This window comes from Panulirus ornatus, chromosome 65, assembly GCF_036320965.1.
Source record: "Panulirus ornatus isolate Po-2019 chromosome 65, ASM3632096v1, whole genome shotgun sequence".
NCBI lineage: Eukaryota > Metazoa > Arthropoda > Malacostraca > Decapoda > Palinuridae > Panulirus > Panulirus ornatus.
This window is the reverse complement of record NC_092288.1, coordinates 23,771,524-23,788,757: the sequence shown is the minus strand read 5'-3', so window position 1 is coordinate 23,788,757 and position 17,234 is coordinate 23,771,524. Positions and strand designations below refer to the sequence as shown.

The 17,234-nt window shown below is 45.2% G+C and overlaps 1 protein-coding gene across 4 annotated transcripts in view; it reads right to left on the bottom strand.

The window, feature by feature from the left end:
* LOC139746493 (uncharacterized) overlaps positions 1–17,234 on the bottom strand; it is a 201,892-nt gene that overhangs the window by 49,828 nt on the left and 134,830 nt on the right. For all 4 annotated transcript variants that reach the window (XM_071657780.1, XM_071657782.1, XM_071657781.1 and 1 more), the window contains 2 exons: positions 14,937–15,040; positions 8,250–8,341 (listed from right to left, as the gene is read on the bottom strand). In XM_071657780.1, the coding sequence (XP_071513881.1) occupies positions 8,250–8,341; positions 14,937–15,040 (196 nt within the window). The remainder of the gene's footprint in view (positions 1–8,249; positions 8,342–14,936; positions 15,041–17,234) is intronic.

Sequence of the window (17,234 nt, the reverse complement as noted above, 5' to 3'; positions counted from 1 at the left end):
TCCCTCACGTTCTCCTCCCCTCCCTCACGTTCTCCTCCCCTCCCTCACGTTCTCCTCCTCTCCCTCACGTTCTCCTCCTCTCCCTCACGTTCTCCTCCCCTCCCTCACGTTCTCCTCCCCTCCCTCACGTTCTCCTCCCCTCCCTCACGTTCTCCTCCTCTCCCTCACGTTCTCCTCCCCTCCCTCACGTTCTCCTCCCCTCCCTCACGTTCTCCTCCTCTCCCTCACGTTCTCCTCCCCTCCTTCAGTCTAACATCCAATGGTTCACCATTATCTCCTTTTGTGGCCAATTGTGGGGCCACACATAACCCCACCTAGCCACACCAGGCCACCTAGCCACACCAGGCCACCTAGCTACACCAGGCCACCTAGCCACACCAGGCCACCTAGCCACACCAGGCCACCTAGCCACACCAGGCCACCTCTCCTGTGGCCACTTGTGAAGCCACATCCCCCCCAATCCCCTAACCTGGCCAACACTCACACATTTACCTAAGCCTCCCTCGCCCCCTTCAAGAAAATGGGCCTAATGTTCCGATATCTCAAACTGTTCCGATATCTCAAACTGTTCCGATACCTCAAACTGTTCCGATACCTCAAACTGTTCCGATATCTCAAAACTGTTCCGATACCTCAAACTGTTCCGATACCTCAAAACTGTTCCGATACCTCAAAACTGTTCCGATACCTCAAAACTGTTCCGATACCTCAAACTGTTCCGATACCTCAAAACTGTTCCGATACCTCAAACTGTCCCGATACTTCAAACTGTTCCGATACCTCAAACTGTTCCGATACCTCAAACTGTTCCGATACCTCAAACTGTTCCGATATCTCAAACTGTCCCGATACTTCAAACTGTTCCGATACCTCAAACTGTTCCGATACCTCAAACTGTTCCGATACCTCAAACTGTTCCGATACCTCAAACTGTTCCGATACCTCAAACTGTTCCGATACCTCAAACTGTTCCGATACCTCAAACTGTTCCGATATCTCAAACTGTTCCGATACCTCAAACTGTTCCGATACCTCAAACTGTTCCGATATCTCAAACTGTTCCGATACCTCAAACTGTTCCGATATCTCAAACTGTTCCGATATCTCAAACTGTTCCGATACCTCAAACTGTTCCGATATCTCAAACTGTTCCGATACCTCAAACTGTTCCGATATCTCAAACTGTTCCGATACCTCAAACTGTTCCGATACCTCAAAACTGTTCCGATACCTCAAACTGCTCTCGATTGAACAGTCGTTACAATGATACAAAACGAGCGATTCATCAACTCGTCCATTCTGATCTCAAATAGTTGACCGACCTACCTTCCATCAGCGCGTTTTCTTTCTCTCTTTTTTTTTTACGAATATTTCCTCGTTTTCTCCCTCCCTCCCGTTGAAGAGGCCCAACTGCTCGTGTGCCTCCCTTCCATTGGCTACATCTCATAACACTTGGCAGAGCCATGGCGTCACGTAATTACTTTGTGGTCGTTGGCAACCCGAGCGTTGGTGGGCCGATGTGAAACCTCTTTCTTTCCCTTACACCGCTCAGCTTTGGAACTCTCAACCTCCCTCCCCACCTTGCTTCCTCCATGTTTTCCCTAGCACGCATGACCTGACCCTTCATATAAAGCAGAGTTCCCACTACCTCAACAACTCTTGGGTCATTTTGCGCCGTCGACTCTCATGAGTTTCTTCATGTTTCCTTCATGGCCTGGCCTCCATGAGAAATCTTAGTCGTGCCCTTGGCATTGCATATATATATATATATATATATATATATATATATATATATATATATATATATATATATATATATATATATATATATATATTATCCCTGGGGGTAGGGGAGAATGAATACTTGCCACGTATTCCCTGCGTGTCGTAGAAGGCGACTAAAAGGGGAGGGAGCGGGGGGCTGGAAATCCTCCCCTCTCGTTTTTTTTTTTTTTTTCTAATTTTCCAAAAGAAGGAACAGAGAAGGGGGCCAGGTGAAGATATTCCCTCAAAGGCCGAGTCCTCTGTTCTTAACGCTACCTCGCTAACGGGGGAGATGGCGAATAGTATGAAAGATATATATATATATATATATATATATATATATATATATATATATATATATATATATATATATAGAGAGAGAGAGAGAGAGAGAGAGAGAGAGAGAGAGAGAGAGAGATTTGTACAGGTATGCAGAATAGCGGAAACGTAATGGGTGAGAACAGAGTGGTGAAAGTAAGTAAGCAAGGAAAAGAGTGCGAGGAAATACCAGAAGAGGTTGAGCGTAGAATGCACCAGGTGTGAGTAAGCGAAGCTGGAGGCGTGAGTCAGGAATGCCGGGTATTTAAGGAAGCAGTGCTGGCATGTGCGAGAGAGGCGTGTGGCATGCGCAAGGTGGGAGGAGGGCACGTGGGAAATGGTAGCGAGTAAAGGGATAAAGAAGTAACGTTGCCAGTGAGAGAGAAAAGAGAATTATATGGGCAGTACTTGCAGGGAAGGAGTGCATATGATTGAGAGATGTATAAGAGAAAGCGGCAGGGGTTGAAAAACGAGGGCAAATGAGAGCTGGGGTGAGCAAGTATCTAAACTTCAGAGGGATGTTTTGGAAGGAGGTTAATAGTGTGAGTAAAACAAAGATGACAAATGGGAACATCAGTAAAGGAGGCAAAAAGGGAAGTGGTCACAGAGAGTGATGAAGTGAGGAGATCGAGTGACTATTTTTGAAGAACAGTTGAATGTATTTGATGGTGGGGAGTGGCAGATTTAGGATGGGTTTTGGTCGGGATGGTATGCGAAGTCAGAGAGTCATGGAAAGTATTTGGTAAAGAGAGAAGAGGTGGTGAAAGCCTTGAACAAGGTGAAATGTAGCAAGGCAGCTGGAATGGATGGCATTGCAATTGAATATCTTATGAAAGTGGGTGACTGTGGTGATGACTGATTAGTTAGGATTTTCAATGTACGTATGGATCATGGTAAGGTGCCTGAGGATTGGCGGAATACATGTATAGTGCCACTGTATAAAAGCAAGGGAAAAAAAGGTGAAGGGTCTAACTACAGAGGCATAAGTTTGTTGAGTATACCTTGTAAGTTGTATTGGAGGGTATTGATTGAGATAGGAAAGGCATGTAGGGAGCATCAAATTGGAGGGGAACAGTGTGATTTCAGGTGTTTGCTTTGAAGAATGTGAGAGAAAAACTTGAGAAAAAGTATGATTTGCATGAAGTATTTATGGATCTGAAGAAAATATAGGGTTGATAGAGATGCCTTGTGGAAGGTCTTACGAATGTATGGTGTGGGAGGTAAGCTGCTAGATACATAGAAACGTTTTTATCAAGGGTGTAAGGCATGTGTACGAGTAGGAAGAGAGGATAGTGACTGGTTCCCAGTAAAGGTTGGTCTACGGAAGGGGTGTGTCATATCACCACGGTTGTTTCATTCATTTATGGATGGGTTGGTTTGGGAGGTAAATGCAAGAGTTTTGGAGAGAGTAGCGTTTGCACTCTGCTGGGGATGAGAGAGCTTGGGAAGTGAGTCAGTTGTTGTTCGCCGATGATACAGCACTGGTGGCTGATTCCAGTGTGAAACTGCAAAAGTTGGTGACTGAGTTTGGGAAGTGTGTGGAAAAGGAGGAAGTTGTGAGTAAACGTCTGGGGTAAACCATGGAAAGGTCTGTGAGGTCCGGATGTGGACAGGGAGCTGTGGTTTCGGTGAATCACATATGACAGCTAGAGACTGAGTGTGAACGAATGTGGCCTTTGTTGTCTGTTTTTCTGGTGCTACCTCACTGAAGCGGGGGGGGGGGGGTAACGATGCTTGTATTTTAACTTTCTAAACGGGGAAACAGAAGAAGGAGTCACGCGGGGAGTGCTCATCCTCCTCGAAGGCTCAGATTGGGATGTCTAAATGTGTGTGGATGTAGCCAAGATGAGAAAAAAGGAGAGATAGGTAGTATGTTTGAGGAAAGGAACCTGGATGTTTTGGCTCTGAGTGAAACGAAGCTCAAGGGTAAAGGAGAAAAGTTGTTTGGGAATTTCTTGGGAGCAAAGTCAGGGGTTGGTGAAAGGACAAGAGCAAGGGAAGAAGTAGCACTACTCCTGAAACAGGAGTGGTGGGAGTATGTGATAGAGTGTAAGAAAGTAAACTCTAGATTGATATGGGTAAAACTGAAAGTTGATGGAGAGAGATGGGTGATTATTGGTGCATATGCACCTGGGCATGAGAAGAAAGATCATGAGAGGCAAGTGTTTTGGGAGCAGCTGAGTGAGTGTGTCAGTAGTTTTAATGCACGAGACCGGGTTATAGTGATGGGTGATTTGAATGCAAAGGTGAGTAATGTGGCAGTTGAGGGAATAATTGGTATACATGGTGTGTTCAGTGTTGTAAATGGAAATGGTGAGGAGCTTGTAGATTTATGTGCTGAAAAAGGACTGGTGATTGGGAATACCTGGTTTAAAAAGCGAGATATACATAAGTATACGTATGTAAGTAGGAGAGATGGCCAGAGAGCGTTATTGGATTACGTGTTAATTGACAGGCGCGCGAAAAAGAGACTTTTGGATGTTAATGTGCTGAGAGGTGCAACTGGATGGATGGCTGATCATTATCTTGTGGAGGCGAAGGTGAAGATTTGTAGAGGTTTTCAGAAAAGAAGAGAATATTGGGGTGAAGAGAGTGGTGAGAGTAAGTGACCCTGGGAAGGAGACTTGTGTGAGGAAGTACCAAAAGAGACTGAGTACAGAATGGAAAAAGGTGAGAACAAAGGATGTAAGGGGAGTGGGGGAGGAATGGGATGTATTTAGGGGAGCAGTGATAGCTTGCGCAAAAGATGCTTGTGGCATGAGAAGCGTGGGAGGTGGGCAGATAAGAAAGGGTAGTGAGTGGTGGGATGAAGAAGTAAGATTATTAGTGAAAGAGAAGAGAGAGGAATTTGGACGATTTTTGCAGGGAAATAATGCAAATGACTGGGAGATGTATAAAAGAGGCAAGAGGTCAAGAGAAAGGTGCAAGAGGCGAAAAAGAGGGCAAATGAGAGTTGGGGTGAGAGAGTATCATTAAATTTCAGGGAGAATAAAAAGATGTTTTGGAAGGAGGTAAATAAAGTGCGTAAGACAAGGGAGCAAATGGGAACATTAGTGAAGGGGGGTAATGGGGAGGTGATAACAAGTTGTGGTGATGTGAGAAGATGGAGTGAGTATTTTGAAGGTTTGTTGAATGTGTTTAATGATAGAGTGGCAGATATAGGGTATTTTGGTCGAGGTGGTGTGGAAAGTGAGAGGGATAAGGAGAATGATTAGGTAAACAAAGGAAAGGTAGTAAAAGCTTTGCGAAGATGAAAGCTGGCAAGGCAACGGGTTTGGATGGTATTGCAGTGGAGTTTATTAAAAAAGGGGGTGACTGTATTGTTGACTGGTTGGTAAGGTTATTTAATGTATGTATGACTCATGGTGAGGTGCCTGAAGACTGGCGGAATGCTTGCATAGTGCCATTGTACAAAGGCAAAGGGGATAAGAGTGAGTGCTCAAATTACAGAGGTATAAGTTTGTTGAGTATTCCTGGGAAATTATATGGGAGGGTATAGACTGAGAGGGTGAAGGCAAGTACAGAGCATCAGATTGGGAAAGAGCAGTGTGGTTTCAGAAGTGGTAGAGGATGTGTGGGTCAGGTGTTTGCTTTGAAAAATCCATGTGAGAAATACTTAGAAAAGCAAATGGATTTGTATGTAGCATTTATGGATCTGGAGAGGGCATATGATAGAGTTGATAGAGATGCTCTGTGGAAGGTATTAAGAATATATGGTATGGGAGGCAAGTTGTTAGAAGCAGTGAAAAGTTTTTATCGAGGATGTAAGACATGTGTACGAGTAGGAAGAGAGGAAAGTGATTGGTTCTCAGTGAATGTAGGTTTGCGGCAGGGGTGCGTGATGTCTCCATATTTGTTTAATTTCTTTATTAATGGGGTTGTTAGGGAGGTGAATGCAAGAGTTTTGGTAAGAGGGGCAAGTATGCAGTCTGTTGTGGATGAGAGAGCTTGAGAAGTGAGTCAGTTGTTGTTCGCTGATGATACAGTGCTGGTGGCTGATTCATGTGAGAAACTGCAGAAGCTGGTGATTGAGTTTGGTAAAAGTGTGCGAAAGAAGAAAGCTGAGAGTAAATGTGAATAAGAGTAAGGTTATTAGATACAGTAGGGTTGAGGGGCAAGTCAATTGGGAGGTACGTCTGATTGGAGAAAAACTGGAGGAAGTGAAGTGTCTTAGATATCTGGGAGTGGATTTGGCAGCGGATGGAACCATGGAAGCGGAAGTGAATCATAGGGTGGGGGAGGGGGCAAAAGTTCTGGGAGCGTTGAAAAATGTGTGAAAGTCGAGAACGTTATCTTGGAAAGCAAAAATGGGTATGTTTGAAGGAATAGTGGTTCCAACAATGTTATATGGTTGCGAGGCGTGGGCTATAGATAGAGTTATGCGGAGGAGGATGGATGTGCTGGAAATGAGATGTTTGAGGACAATATGTGGTGTGAGGTGGTTTGATCGAGTAAGTAATAATAGGATAAGAGAGATGTGTGGTAATAAAGAGTGTGGTTGAGAGAGCAGAAGAGGGTGTTTTGAAATGGTTTGGGCACATGGAGAGAATGAATGAGGAAAGATTGACCAAGAGGATATATGTGTCAGAGGTGGAGGGAACAAGAAGTGGTAGACCAAATTGGAGGTGGATAGATGGAGTGAAAAAGATTTTGAGTGATCGGGGCTTAAGCATGCATGAGTGTGAAAGGCGTGCAAGGAATAGAGTTAATTAGAACGATGTGGTATACCAGGGTGGACGTGCTGTCAATGGATTGAACCAGGGCATGTGAAACGTCTGGGGTAAACCATGGAAAGTAGTGTGGGGCCTGGATGTGAAAAGGGAGTTGTGGTTTCGGTGCATTATACATGACAGCTAGAGACTGAGTGTGAACGAATGTGGCCTTTGTTGTCTTTTCCTAGCGCTACCTCGCGCACATGCGGGGGGGTAGGGGATTTCATTTCATGTGTGGCGGGGTGGCGACGAGAATGAATAAGGGCAGACAGTATGAATTATGTACATGTGTATATATGTATATGTATGTGTGTGTGTGTGTGTGTGTGTATATATATATATATATATATATATATATATATATATATATATATATATATATATATATATATATATATGTTGAGATGTATAGGTGTGTATATGTGCGTGTGTGGACGTGTATGTATATACATGTGTATGGGGGTGGGTTGGGCCATTCGTCTGTTTCCTTGCGCTACCTCGCTAACGCGGGAGACAGCGACAAAGTATAATAACAAATATATATAAAAGACTGTGTCATGCATTGTTAACTATATATTGGGTTGTTGACCAGCTGACAGGAGACAGATGGGAGGCGACGTGCGCGCGGGTCTGAGAGGTGAGGAGGCGTGTGTCAACCCTGCACGTCTGCCACTGTACAGATGGTGTAGTACACGCCTGCAGCGCCACAGTCGTCCGCCTCGTCCTCCAGAGCGTCACCTGGCGCTACTTGGAGGCAGCCTCTCAGGTCTTTCACCTCCCTGTCTGCCTTTATTCATTCCCATCGCCACCTCGCCACACATGGAATACCATCGCCCTCCCCCCTCATGTGTGCGAGGTAGCGCTAGGAAAAGACAACAAAGGCCACATTCGTTCACACTCAGTCTCTAGCTGCCATGCGTAATGCACCGAAACCACAGCTCCCTTTTCACATCCAGGCTCCACACAACTTTCCATGGTTTACCCCAGACGCTTCACATGCCCTGATTCAATCCATTGACAGCACGTCCACCCCGGTATACCACATCGTTCCAATTCACTCTATTCCTTGCACGCCTCTCACCCTCCTGCATGTTCAGGCCCCGATCACTCAAGATCATTTAGAACAGCCAACCTTAACCGCATGGTACCTCGCGCGCGCGCATGCGCTGAACCATCCCGGGAGCGGCTTGGCGCCGAGCTGAAAACCCCGGGTCAGTTACCCGTCAGACACGAAGGTGGGAGGTATCAAAAAAAAATTTTCCCTCCGCCCACCATCGAAAACACATTTCCCTTCGTCCACCAACATCAATGGCCAACTCCATCTCGACACATATTACGTCATAATAATGAATAATCATAGATAATGCAGTTAGTGAACTGTATATGTCCTTATTCATTTATTCTGGTTATTTTTGTACAATTTGGTTCCTCCTGGAGGAGGGCGCTGGTACTTACAGGTCTGCAGGACTCGATGCCTCCCGGGCCGAAGAAGTACTCCCTGCCGTAGGCCACCACGCCCGTGTGCCAGATGCCGTCGATCTGTTTGCCTGCAGGAGATGAAGTAAACAAGGCCTGTACTGCGGCCGCCATCTTGTGTGTGTGTGTGTGTGTTAGTCATATTGGTGTACATGTGGAGAGGTATATATATATATATATATATATATATATATATATATATATATATATATATATATATATATATATATATATATATATATATATATTCCTATGAGTCCACGGGGAAAATGAAACACGAAAAGTTCCCAAGTGCACTTTCGTGTAATAATCACATCAGGGAATATATATATATATATATATATATATATATATATATATATATATATATATATATATATATATATATATATACTTACCAATTATCTATCAAACTAGTTATGCAAAGTATCGCTACACTTGTTAACACAGAAGAAAACATAATGCAATTAAAAAAAATTGATTACATCCTTTCCTAACTTTACCTAAACTCATCTCTGCTCAGGTAGACAGAGAGAAGTAGATACAAGTAGATTTAAGTAGATACATCTATTACATGATATCAATTTGCATGTGTCTCATTCCTGTGTAACGTTCACAATATATATGGTCATATTTCACATCTTCACACACACACACACACACACACACACACACACACACACACACACACACACACACATATACACACACATGTACATACCCCTCCACATGTACACAAATAAGCAGTCTTACACACACACACACACACGTGTACATACCCCTCAACATGTACACAAATATGCAGTCTTACACACACACACACACACACACACACACACACACACACACACACATATGCACACACATGTACACAAATATGCAGTCTTACACACACACACACACACACACACACACACACACACACACACACAACACAGGGGCCAAGTTCTAATAGAGAAAACGTAATGTTATATTGTGACCAGTAATGATATAATGTTTCAAAACCAAGCATTTAATTATGCTAATCTAATGATCACATTTCTTTTAAACGTTCGGATGAAGTCAGCAATCAAGAAATGCAAACGTTCACGTAAATCCAAGACTCATAGATTAGCAAACGTTTACATGAAATCGGGACTCCAAAATTGCAAACGTTTCCATGAATTCAGGTCTCCAGAAATGCAAACGTTTACACGAATTCAGGACTCCGAAACTGCAAACGTTTACAAGAATTCAAGACTCGAAAAAGGACTCTAGAATTGCAAACGTTTACATGAATTCAGGACTCCAAAATTGGAAACGTTTACATGAATTCAGCAACCCAAAACTGTAAACGTTTTCATGAATTCAGGACTCTAAAACCACAAACGTTTTCATGAACTAAGCACTCCTGAATTGCAAACGTTTACAAGAATTCAGCATCCCAAAACTAAACGTTTTCATGAATTGCGTACTTCAGTGCTGCAAACGTTTACATGAATTCAGGACTGCAAGCGTTTTCATGAATTGTGTACTTAAGTGCTGCAAACGTTTTCATGAATTCAGGACTCTAAAACCACAAACGTTTTTTTGAATTAAGGACTCCTAAATTGCAAACGTTTACAAGAATTCAGCAACCCAAAACTAAACGTTTTCATGAATTGTGTACTTCAGTTCTGCAAACGTTTACATGAATGCAGGACTCCAAAACTGCAAACGTTTACATGAATTCATTCTTCACCTCCAACACTTCCAAAATGATCAAAGTACACCTCGAATTATACATCTCTTAATAAACAACTTTTACTTTCTTTACTAATAAATATATCTTCTCTTTATAAGCATAAATAAAGAGAATAGATTTATTTTCTCTACAAGCTTAATAGAATAATAATCATAATAAAAAATAGTATATATATATATATATATATATATATATATATATATATATATATATATATATATTCAAATCTGATAGAGAAGTTATAAAGGAATTAGATCAATATAAACAGGTAAATATATGAATATTCAGAAACCAACGTCTTCTTTTCCTTTTTATCCGTAAATTTCTTTATAATGTTAAAAGTAATTAAAGAAAGTTAACAAAGGGTTAATTTCGCACTGTTCACGGTCACGAAAATAATATATATATATCTGATGATAAAGCAGCAACATGGCGAAGTCGTTTTCTGCATAGTTACTCCTAAAAATTAACATCTGAAGCTTCCCGTTCTCTTTAGTAAACCCCATCAGAGAAAATGGGAACGGGTATGTCGATGGGGGATTAACTTATGTAAACTGAAGAAGACGAATTTTCCTGGCGTGTTAACATTATTGTTACTCATTTTCTAGTATAAATGTTAAATCACTTTTCTCTAATATGTAACTTTGGCAGTTATGAAGAGACTGTGTCATCAATATACACACAAATACATACATATATGAACACACACACACACACACACACAGCAACGCACAAACTAACAAACATATACTTGGAATAAGGTCACAAAGACGTAAACATTACTAGGATTGTGATCTGAGGGATGTGGATGAACAGCTGGGCCGGCTCTAGACCGGGCTGCCTCGTCCAGGACTCGAACCCGGGCTACCCCGCGCGGGACTCATGGTCAGCAATGCTCACCACTGAACTACGGGGGTCATTTAACAACACTTTAAGCCCCCTCCGGGTCATTGTTAGATGTAGTTTGCACAAACACATGTTACTTTGAGACATGATTTATACAACGCCATTAATGGAAGTCTGACCAGCCAATATGCCCAATTGGAAACGAGTTAGAAAGAGCCAATTGAAAGAAAACGTGCAAGACCAAAATTACGGATGATCAAGTGTGCAGAGAGAGAGAGAGAGAGAGAGAGAGAGAGAGAGAGAGAGAGAGAGAGAGAGAGAGAGAGAGAGAGAGAGAGAGAGGCCTGGCAGGGATGCAAGACGAGAGATGGGTTAGGGAGATAAGATATATGGGATCATAAAAAAAAAAGAATAAAGTTTGGCCGTGAATAAGTCCACGGAGAGGAGGCATGGGAAAAGCAGATGGCACCTTTCCACCCACCACTCCCTCCGGCTCAACGTCCAAAAAAACGGGAGAGGTGGAGGAGAGGTGGAGGGTGGGATATATGGACTGGAACACCACGAAGTCTACAGAGGGTATACAGTTATTGGGAATTCTATAGGAAAGTGTGACCTGGCGGAGGGGGAGAGGGAGGGGGGATGATGCCTCAGTTCTGAAGACGGAAAGAAAAGATTAAACTTGCGTTATTCTCTCTCTCTCTCTCTCTCTCTCTCTCTCTCTCTCTCTCTCTCTCTCTCTCTCTCTCTCTCTTCTTCCCCCCCCCCCCCCCCAGTAAAGCACAGGCCGCCAAGATCCCCTCCCCCCCACCTCAAGTGTCCCTCTATAAATACAACACATTTACTCAGGCCGGAGACTTGGTGTACAACGACGCTTACGTCATCAACGCACAGACACACACACACACACACACACACACACACACAGACACACACACACACACACACACACTGTGAATCCCTCAAGGGCTGTGTGCCACACGGTGGGGTGGAGAGGTAATTGTGCCACACGGTGAGGTGGAGAGGTAATGGTGCCACACGGTGGGGTGGAGGTAATGGTGCCACACGGTGGGGTGGAGGAGTAATGGTGCCACACGGTGGGGTGGAGGAGTAATGGTGCCACACGGTGGGGTGGAGAGGTAATGGTGCCACACGGTGGGGTGGAGGTAATGGTGCCACACGGTGAGGTGGAGGAGTAATGGTGCCACACGGTGGGGTGGAGGAGTAATGGTGCCACACGGTGAGGTGGAGGAGTAATGGTGCCACACGGTGGGGTGGAGGAGTAATGGTGCCACACGGTGGGGTGGAGGAGTAATGGTGCCACACGGTGAGGTGGAGGAGTAATGGTGCCACACGGTGGGGTGGAGGAGTAATGGTGCCACACGGTGAGGTGGAGAGGTAATGGTGCCACACGGTGAGGTGGAGGAGTAATGGTGCCACACGGTGGGGTGGAGGAGTAATGGTGCCACACGGTGAGGTGGAGGAGTAATGGTGCCACACGGTGGGGTGGAGGAGTAATGGTGCCACACGGTGAGGTGGAGGGGTAATGGTGCCACACGGTGGGGTGGAGGAGTAATGGTGCCACACGGTGGGGTGGAGGAGTAATGGTGCCACACGGTGGGGTGGAGAGGTAATGGTGCCACACGGTGGGGTGGAGGAGTAATGGTGCCACACGGTGGGGTGGAGGGGTAATGGTGCCACACGGTGGGGTGGAGGTAATGGTGCCACACGGTGGGGTGGAGGAGTAATGGTGCCACACGGTGAGGTGGAGGAGTAATGGTGCCACACGGTGGGATGGAGGAGTAATGGTGCCACACGGTGGGGTGGAGGGGTAATGGTGCCACACGGTGGGGTGGAGGAGTAATGGTGCCACACGGTGAGGTGGAGGTAATGGTGCCACACGGTGGGGTGGAGAGGTAATGGTGCCACACGGTGGGGTGGAGAGGTAATGGTGCCACACGGTGGGGTGGAGGAGTAATGGTGCCACACGGTGGGGTGGGGGTAATGGTGCCACACGGTGGGGTGGAGAGGTAATGGTGCCACACGGTGGGGTGGAGGAGTAATGGTGCCACACGGTGGGGTGGAGGTAATGGTGCCACACGGTGGGGTGGAGAGGTAATGGTGCCACACGGTGGGGTGGAGGAGTAATGGTGCCACACGGTGGGGTGGAGGTAATGGTGCCACACGGTGGGGTGAAGGGGTAATGGTGCCACACGGTGAGGTGGAGAGGTAATGGTGCCACACGGTGGGGTGAAGGGGTAATGGTGCCACACGGTGGGGTGGAGAGGTAATGGTGCCACACAGTGAGGTGAAGGGGTAATGGTGCCACACGGTGAGGTGGAGGAGTAATGGTGCCACACGGTAGGGTGGAGAGGTAATGGTGCCACACGGTGAGGTGGAGGAGTAATGGTGCCACACGGTGGGGTGGAGGAGTAATGGTGCCACACTGTGGGGTGGAGAGGTAATGGTGCCACACGGTGAGGTGGAGAGGTAATGGTGCCACACGGTGAGGTGGAGTAATGGTGCCACACGGTGGGGTGGAGGGGTAATGGTGCCACACGGTGAGGTGGAGGAGTAATGGTGCCACACGATGAGGCGGAGAGGTAATGGTGCCACACGGTGAGGTGGAGGAGTAATGGTGCCACACGGTGGGGTGAAGGAGTAATGGTGCCACACGGTGGGGTGGGGGTAATGGTGCCACACGGTGAGGTGGAGGAGTAATGGTGCCACACGGTGGGGTGGAGGAGTAATGGTGCCACACGGTGAGGTGGAGGAGTAATGACAGGTGTGGAGGTGACCTAGTGGTGCAGGTAACACGTGGTGACCTAGTGGTGTAGGCAACACGCGGTGACCTAGTGGTGCAGGCAACACGTGGTGACCTAGTGGTACAGATAACACGTGGTGACCTAGTGGTACAGATAACACGTGGTGACCTAGTGGTACAGGTAACACGTGGTGACCTAGTGGTACAGATAACACGTGGTGACCTAGTAGTACAGGTAACACGTGGTGACCTAGTGGTACAGATAACACGTGGTGACCTAGTGGTACACATAACACGTGGTGACCTAGTGGTACAGATAACACGTGGTGACCTAGTGGTACAGATAACACGTGGTGACCTAGTAGTACAGATAACACGTGGTAACCTAGTGGTACAGATAACACGTGGTGACCTAGTGGTGCAGGCAACACGTGGTGACCTAGTGGTACAGGTAACACGTGGTGACCTAGTAGTACAGGTAACACGTGGTGACCTAGTGGTACAGATAACACGTGGTGACCTAGTGGTACAGATAACACGTGGTGACCTAGTGGTACAGATAACACGTGGTGACCTAGTGGTACAGATAACACGTGGTGACCTAGTGGTACACATAACACGTGGTGACCTAGTGGTACAGATAACACGTGGTGACCTAGTGGTACAGATAACACGTGGTGACCTAGTAGTACACATAACACGTGGTGACCTAGTGGTACAGATAACACGTGGTGACCTAGTGGTACAGATAACACGTGGTGACCTAGTAGTACAGATAACACGTGGTAACCTAGTGGTACAGATAACACGTGGTGACCTAGTGGTACAGATAACACGTGGTGACCTAGTGGTACATATAACACGTGGTGACCTAGTGGTACAGATAACACGTGGTGACCTAGTGGTACAGATAACACGTGGTGACCTAGTGGTACAGATAACACGTGGTGACCTTGTGGTACAGATAACACGTGGTGACCTAGTGGTACAGATAACACGTGGTGACCTAGTGGTACAGATAACACGTGGTGACCTAGTGGTACAGATAACACGTGGTAACCTAGTGGTACAGATAACACGTGGTGACCTAGTGGTACAGATAACACGTAGTGACCTAGTGGTACAGATAACACGTGGTGACCTAGTAGTACAGATAACACGTGGTGACCTAGTGGTACAGATAACACGTGGTGACCTAGTGGTACAGGTAACACGTGGTGACCTAGTGGTACAGATAACACGTGGTGACCTAGTGGTACAGATAACACGTGGTGACCTAGTGGTACAGGCTACACGTGGTGACCTAGTGGTACAGGCAACACGTGGTGACACTCACCTAGTATCCCTGGTGACACGGTTTTGGCCAAGCCCCTGGTGAGGTCATACACAAACAGCTCCACCTGGTAACCTCTGTCTTCCTCTTCCCCGTTCATGGCGCGTCTGAAACACAAATAAACAATTACCACAACAGCTCACCGTAAACAACGGCATGATAAACAATTACCACAACAGCTCACCGTAAACAACGGCATGATAAACAATTACCACAACAGCTCACCGTAAACAACGGCATGGTAAACAATTACCACAACAGCTCACCGTAAACAACGGGGTGATAAACAATTACCACAACAGCTCACCGTAAACAACGAGATGATAAACAATTACCACAACAGCTCACCGTAAACAACGGCATGATAAACAATTACCACAACAGCTCACCGTAAACAACGGGGTGATAAACAATTACCACAACAGCTCACCGTAAACAACGAGATGATAAACAATTACCACAACAGCTCACCGTAAACAACGGGGTGATAAACAATTACCACAACAGCTCACTGTAAACAACGAGATGATAAACAATTACCACAACAGCTCACCGTAAACAACGGCATGATAAACAATTACCACAACAGCTCACCATATACATCAAGATAAACAATATTGACCAAAACATTGGGTCACATACACTGTAATATATATATATATATATATATATATATATATATATATATATATATATATATATATATATATATATATATATATATTTCGACAAAGCAAAATTATATATATATATATATATATATATATATATATATATATATATATATATATATATATCATTATTACTATCATTATCATACTTTGTTCCTGTCTCCCGCGTTAGCGAGGTAGCGCAAGGAAACAGACGAAAGAAATGGCCCAACCCACCCACAAACACATGTATATACATACACGTCCACATACAGCACATATACATACCTATACATCTCAACGCATACATACATATATACACACACAGAAGTATACATATATACACAAACACATAATTAATACGGTCTGCCCTTATTCATTCCCGTCGCCACCCCGCCACACATTAAATGACAACCCCCTCCCCCCGCATGTGCGCGAGGTAGCGCTAGGAAAAGACAACAAAGGCCACATTCGTTCACACTCAGTCTCTAGCTGTCATGTAATAATGCACCGAAACCACAGCTCCCTTTCCACATCGAGGCCCCACAAAACTTCAAAATGGTTTACCCCAGACGCTTCACATGCCCTGGGTCAATCCATTGACAGCACGTCGACCCCGGTATACCATATCGTTCCAATTCACTCTATTCCTTGCACGCCTTTTACCCTCCTGCATGTTCAGGCTCCGATAGCTCAAAATCTTTTTCACTCAATCTTTCCACCTCCAATTTGGTCTCCCACTTCTCTTCGTTCCCTTCACCTCTGACACATATATCCTCTTGGTCAATCTCATCTCACTCATTCTCTCCATGTGCCCAAACCATTTCAAAACACCCTCTTCTGCTCTCTCAACCACGCTCTTTTTATTACCACACATCTCTCTTACCCTTACGTTACTTACTCGATGAAACCACCTCACACCACACATTGTCCTCAAACATCTCATTTCCAGCACATCCATCCTCCTCCGCAAAACTCTATCTATAGCCCACGCCTCGCAACCATATAACATTGTTGGAACCGCTATTCCTTCAAACATACCCATTTTTCAAAGCAAACACCTGATCCACACATCCTCTACCACTTCTGAAACCACACTGCTCTTCCCCAATCTGATGCTCTGTACATGCCTTCACCCTCTCATTCAATACCCTCCCATATAATTTCCCAGGAATACTCAACAAACTTATACCTCTGTAATTTGAGCACTCACTCTTATCCCTTTTGCCTTTGCACAATGGCACTATGCAAGCATTCCGCCAATCCTCAGGCACCTCACCATGAATCATACATACATTAAATAACCTTACCAACCAGTCAACAATACAGTCATCCCCTTTTTTAATAAATTCCACTGCAATACCTTCCAAACCCGCTGCCTTGCCGGCTTTCATCTTCCGCAAAGCTTTTACTACCTCTTCTCTGTTTACCAAATCATTTTCCCTAAACCTCTCACTTTGCACGCCACCTCGACCAAAACATCCTATATCTACCACTCTTTCATCAAACACATTCAACAAACCTTCAAAATACTCACTCCATCTCCTTCTCACATCACTACTACTTGTTATCACCTCCCCATTAGCCACCTTCACCGAAGTTCCCATTTGTTCCCTTGTCTCACGCACTTTATTTACCTCCTTCCAAAACA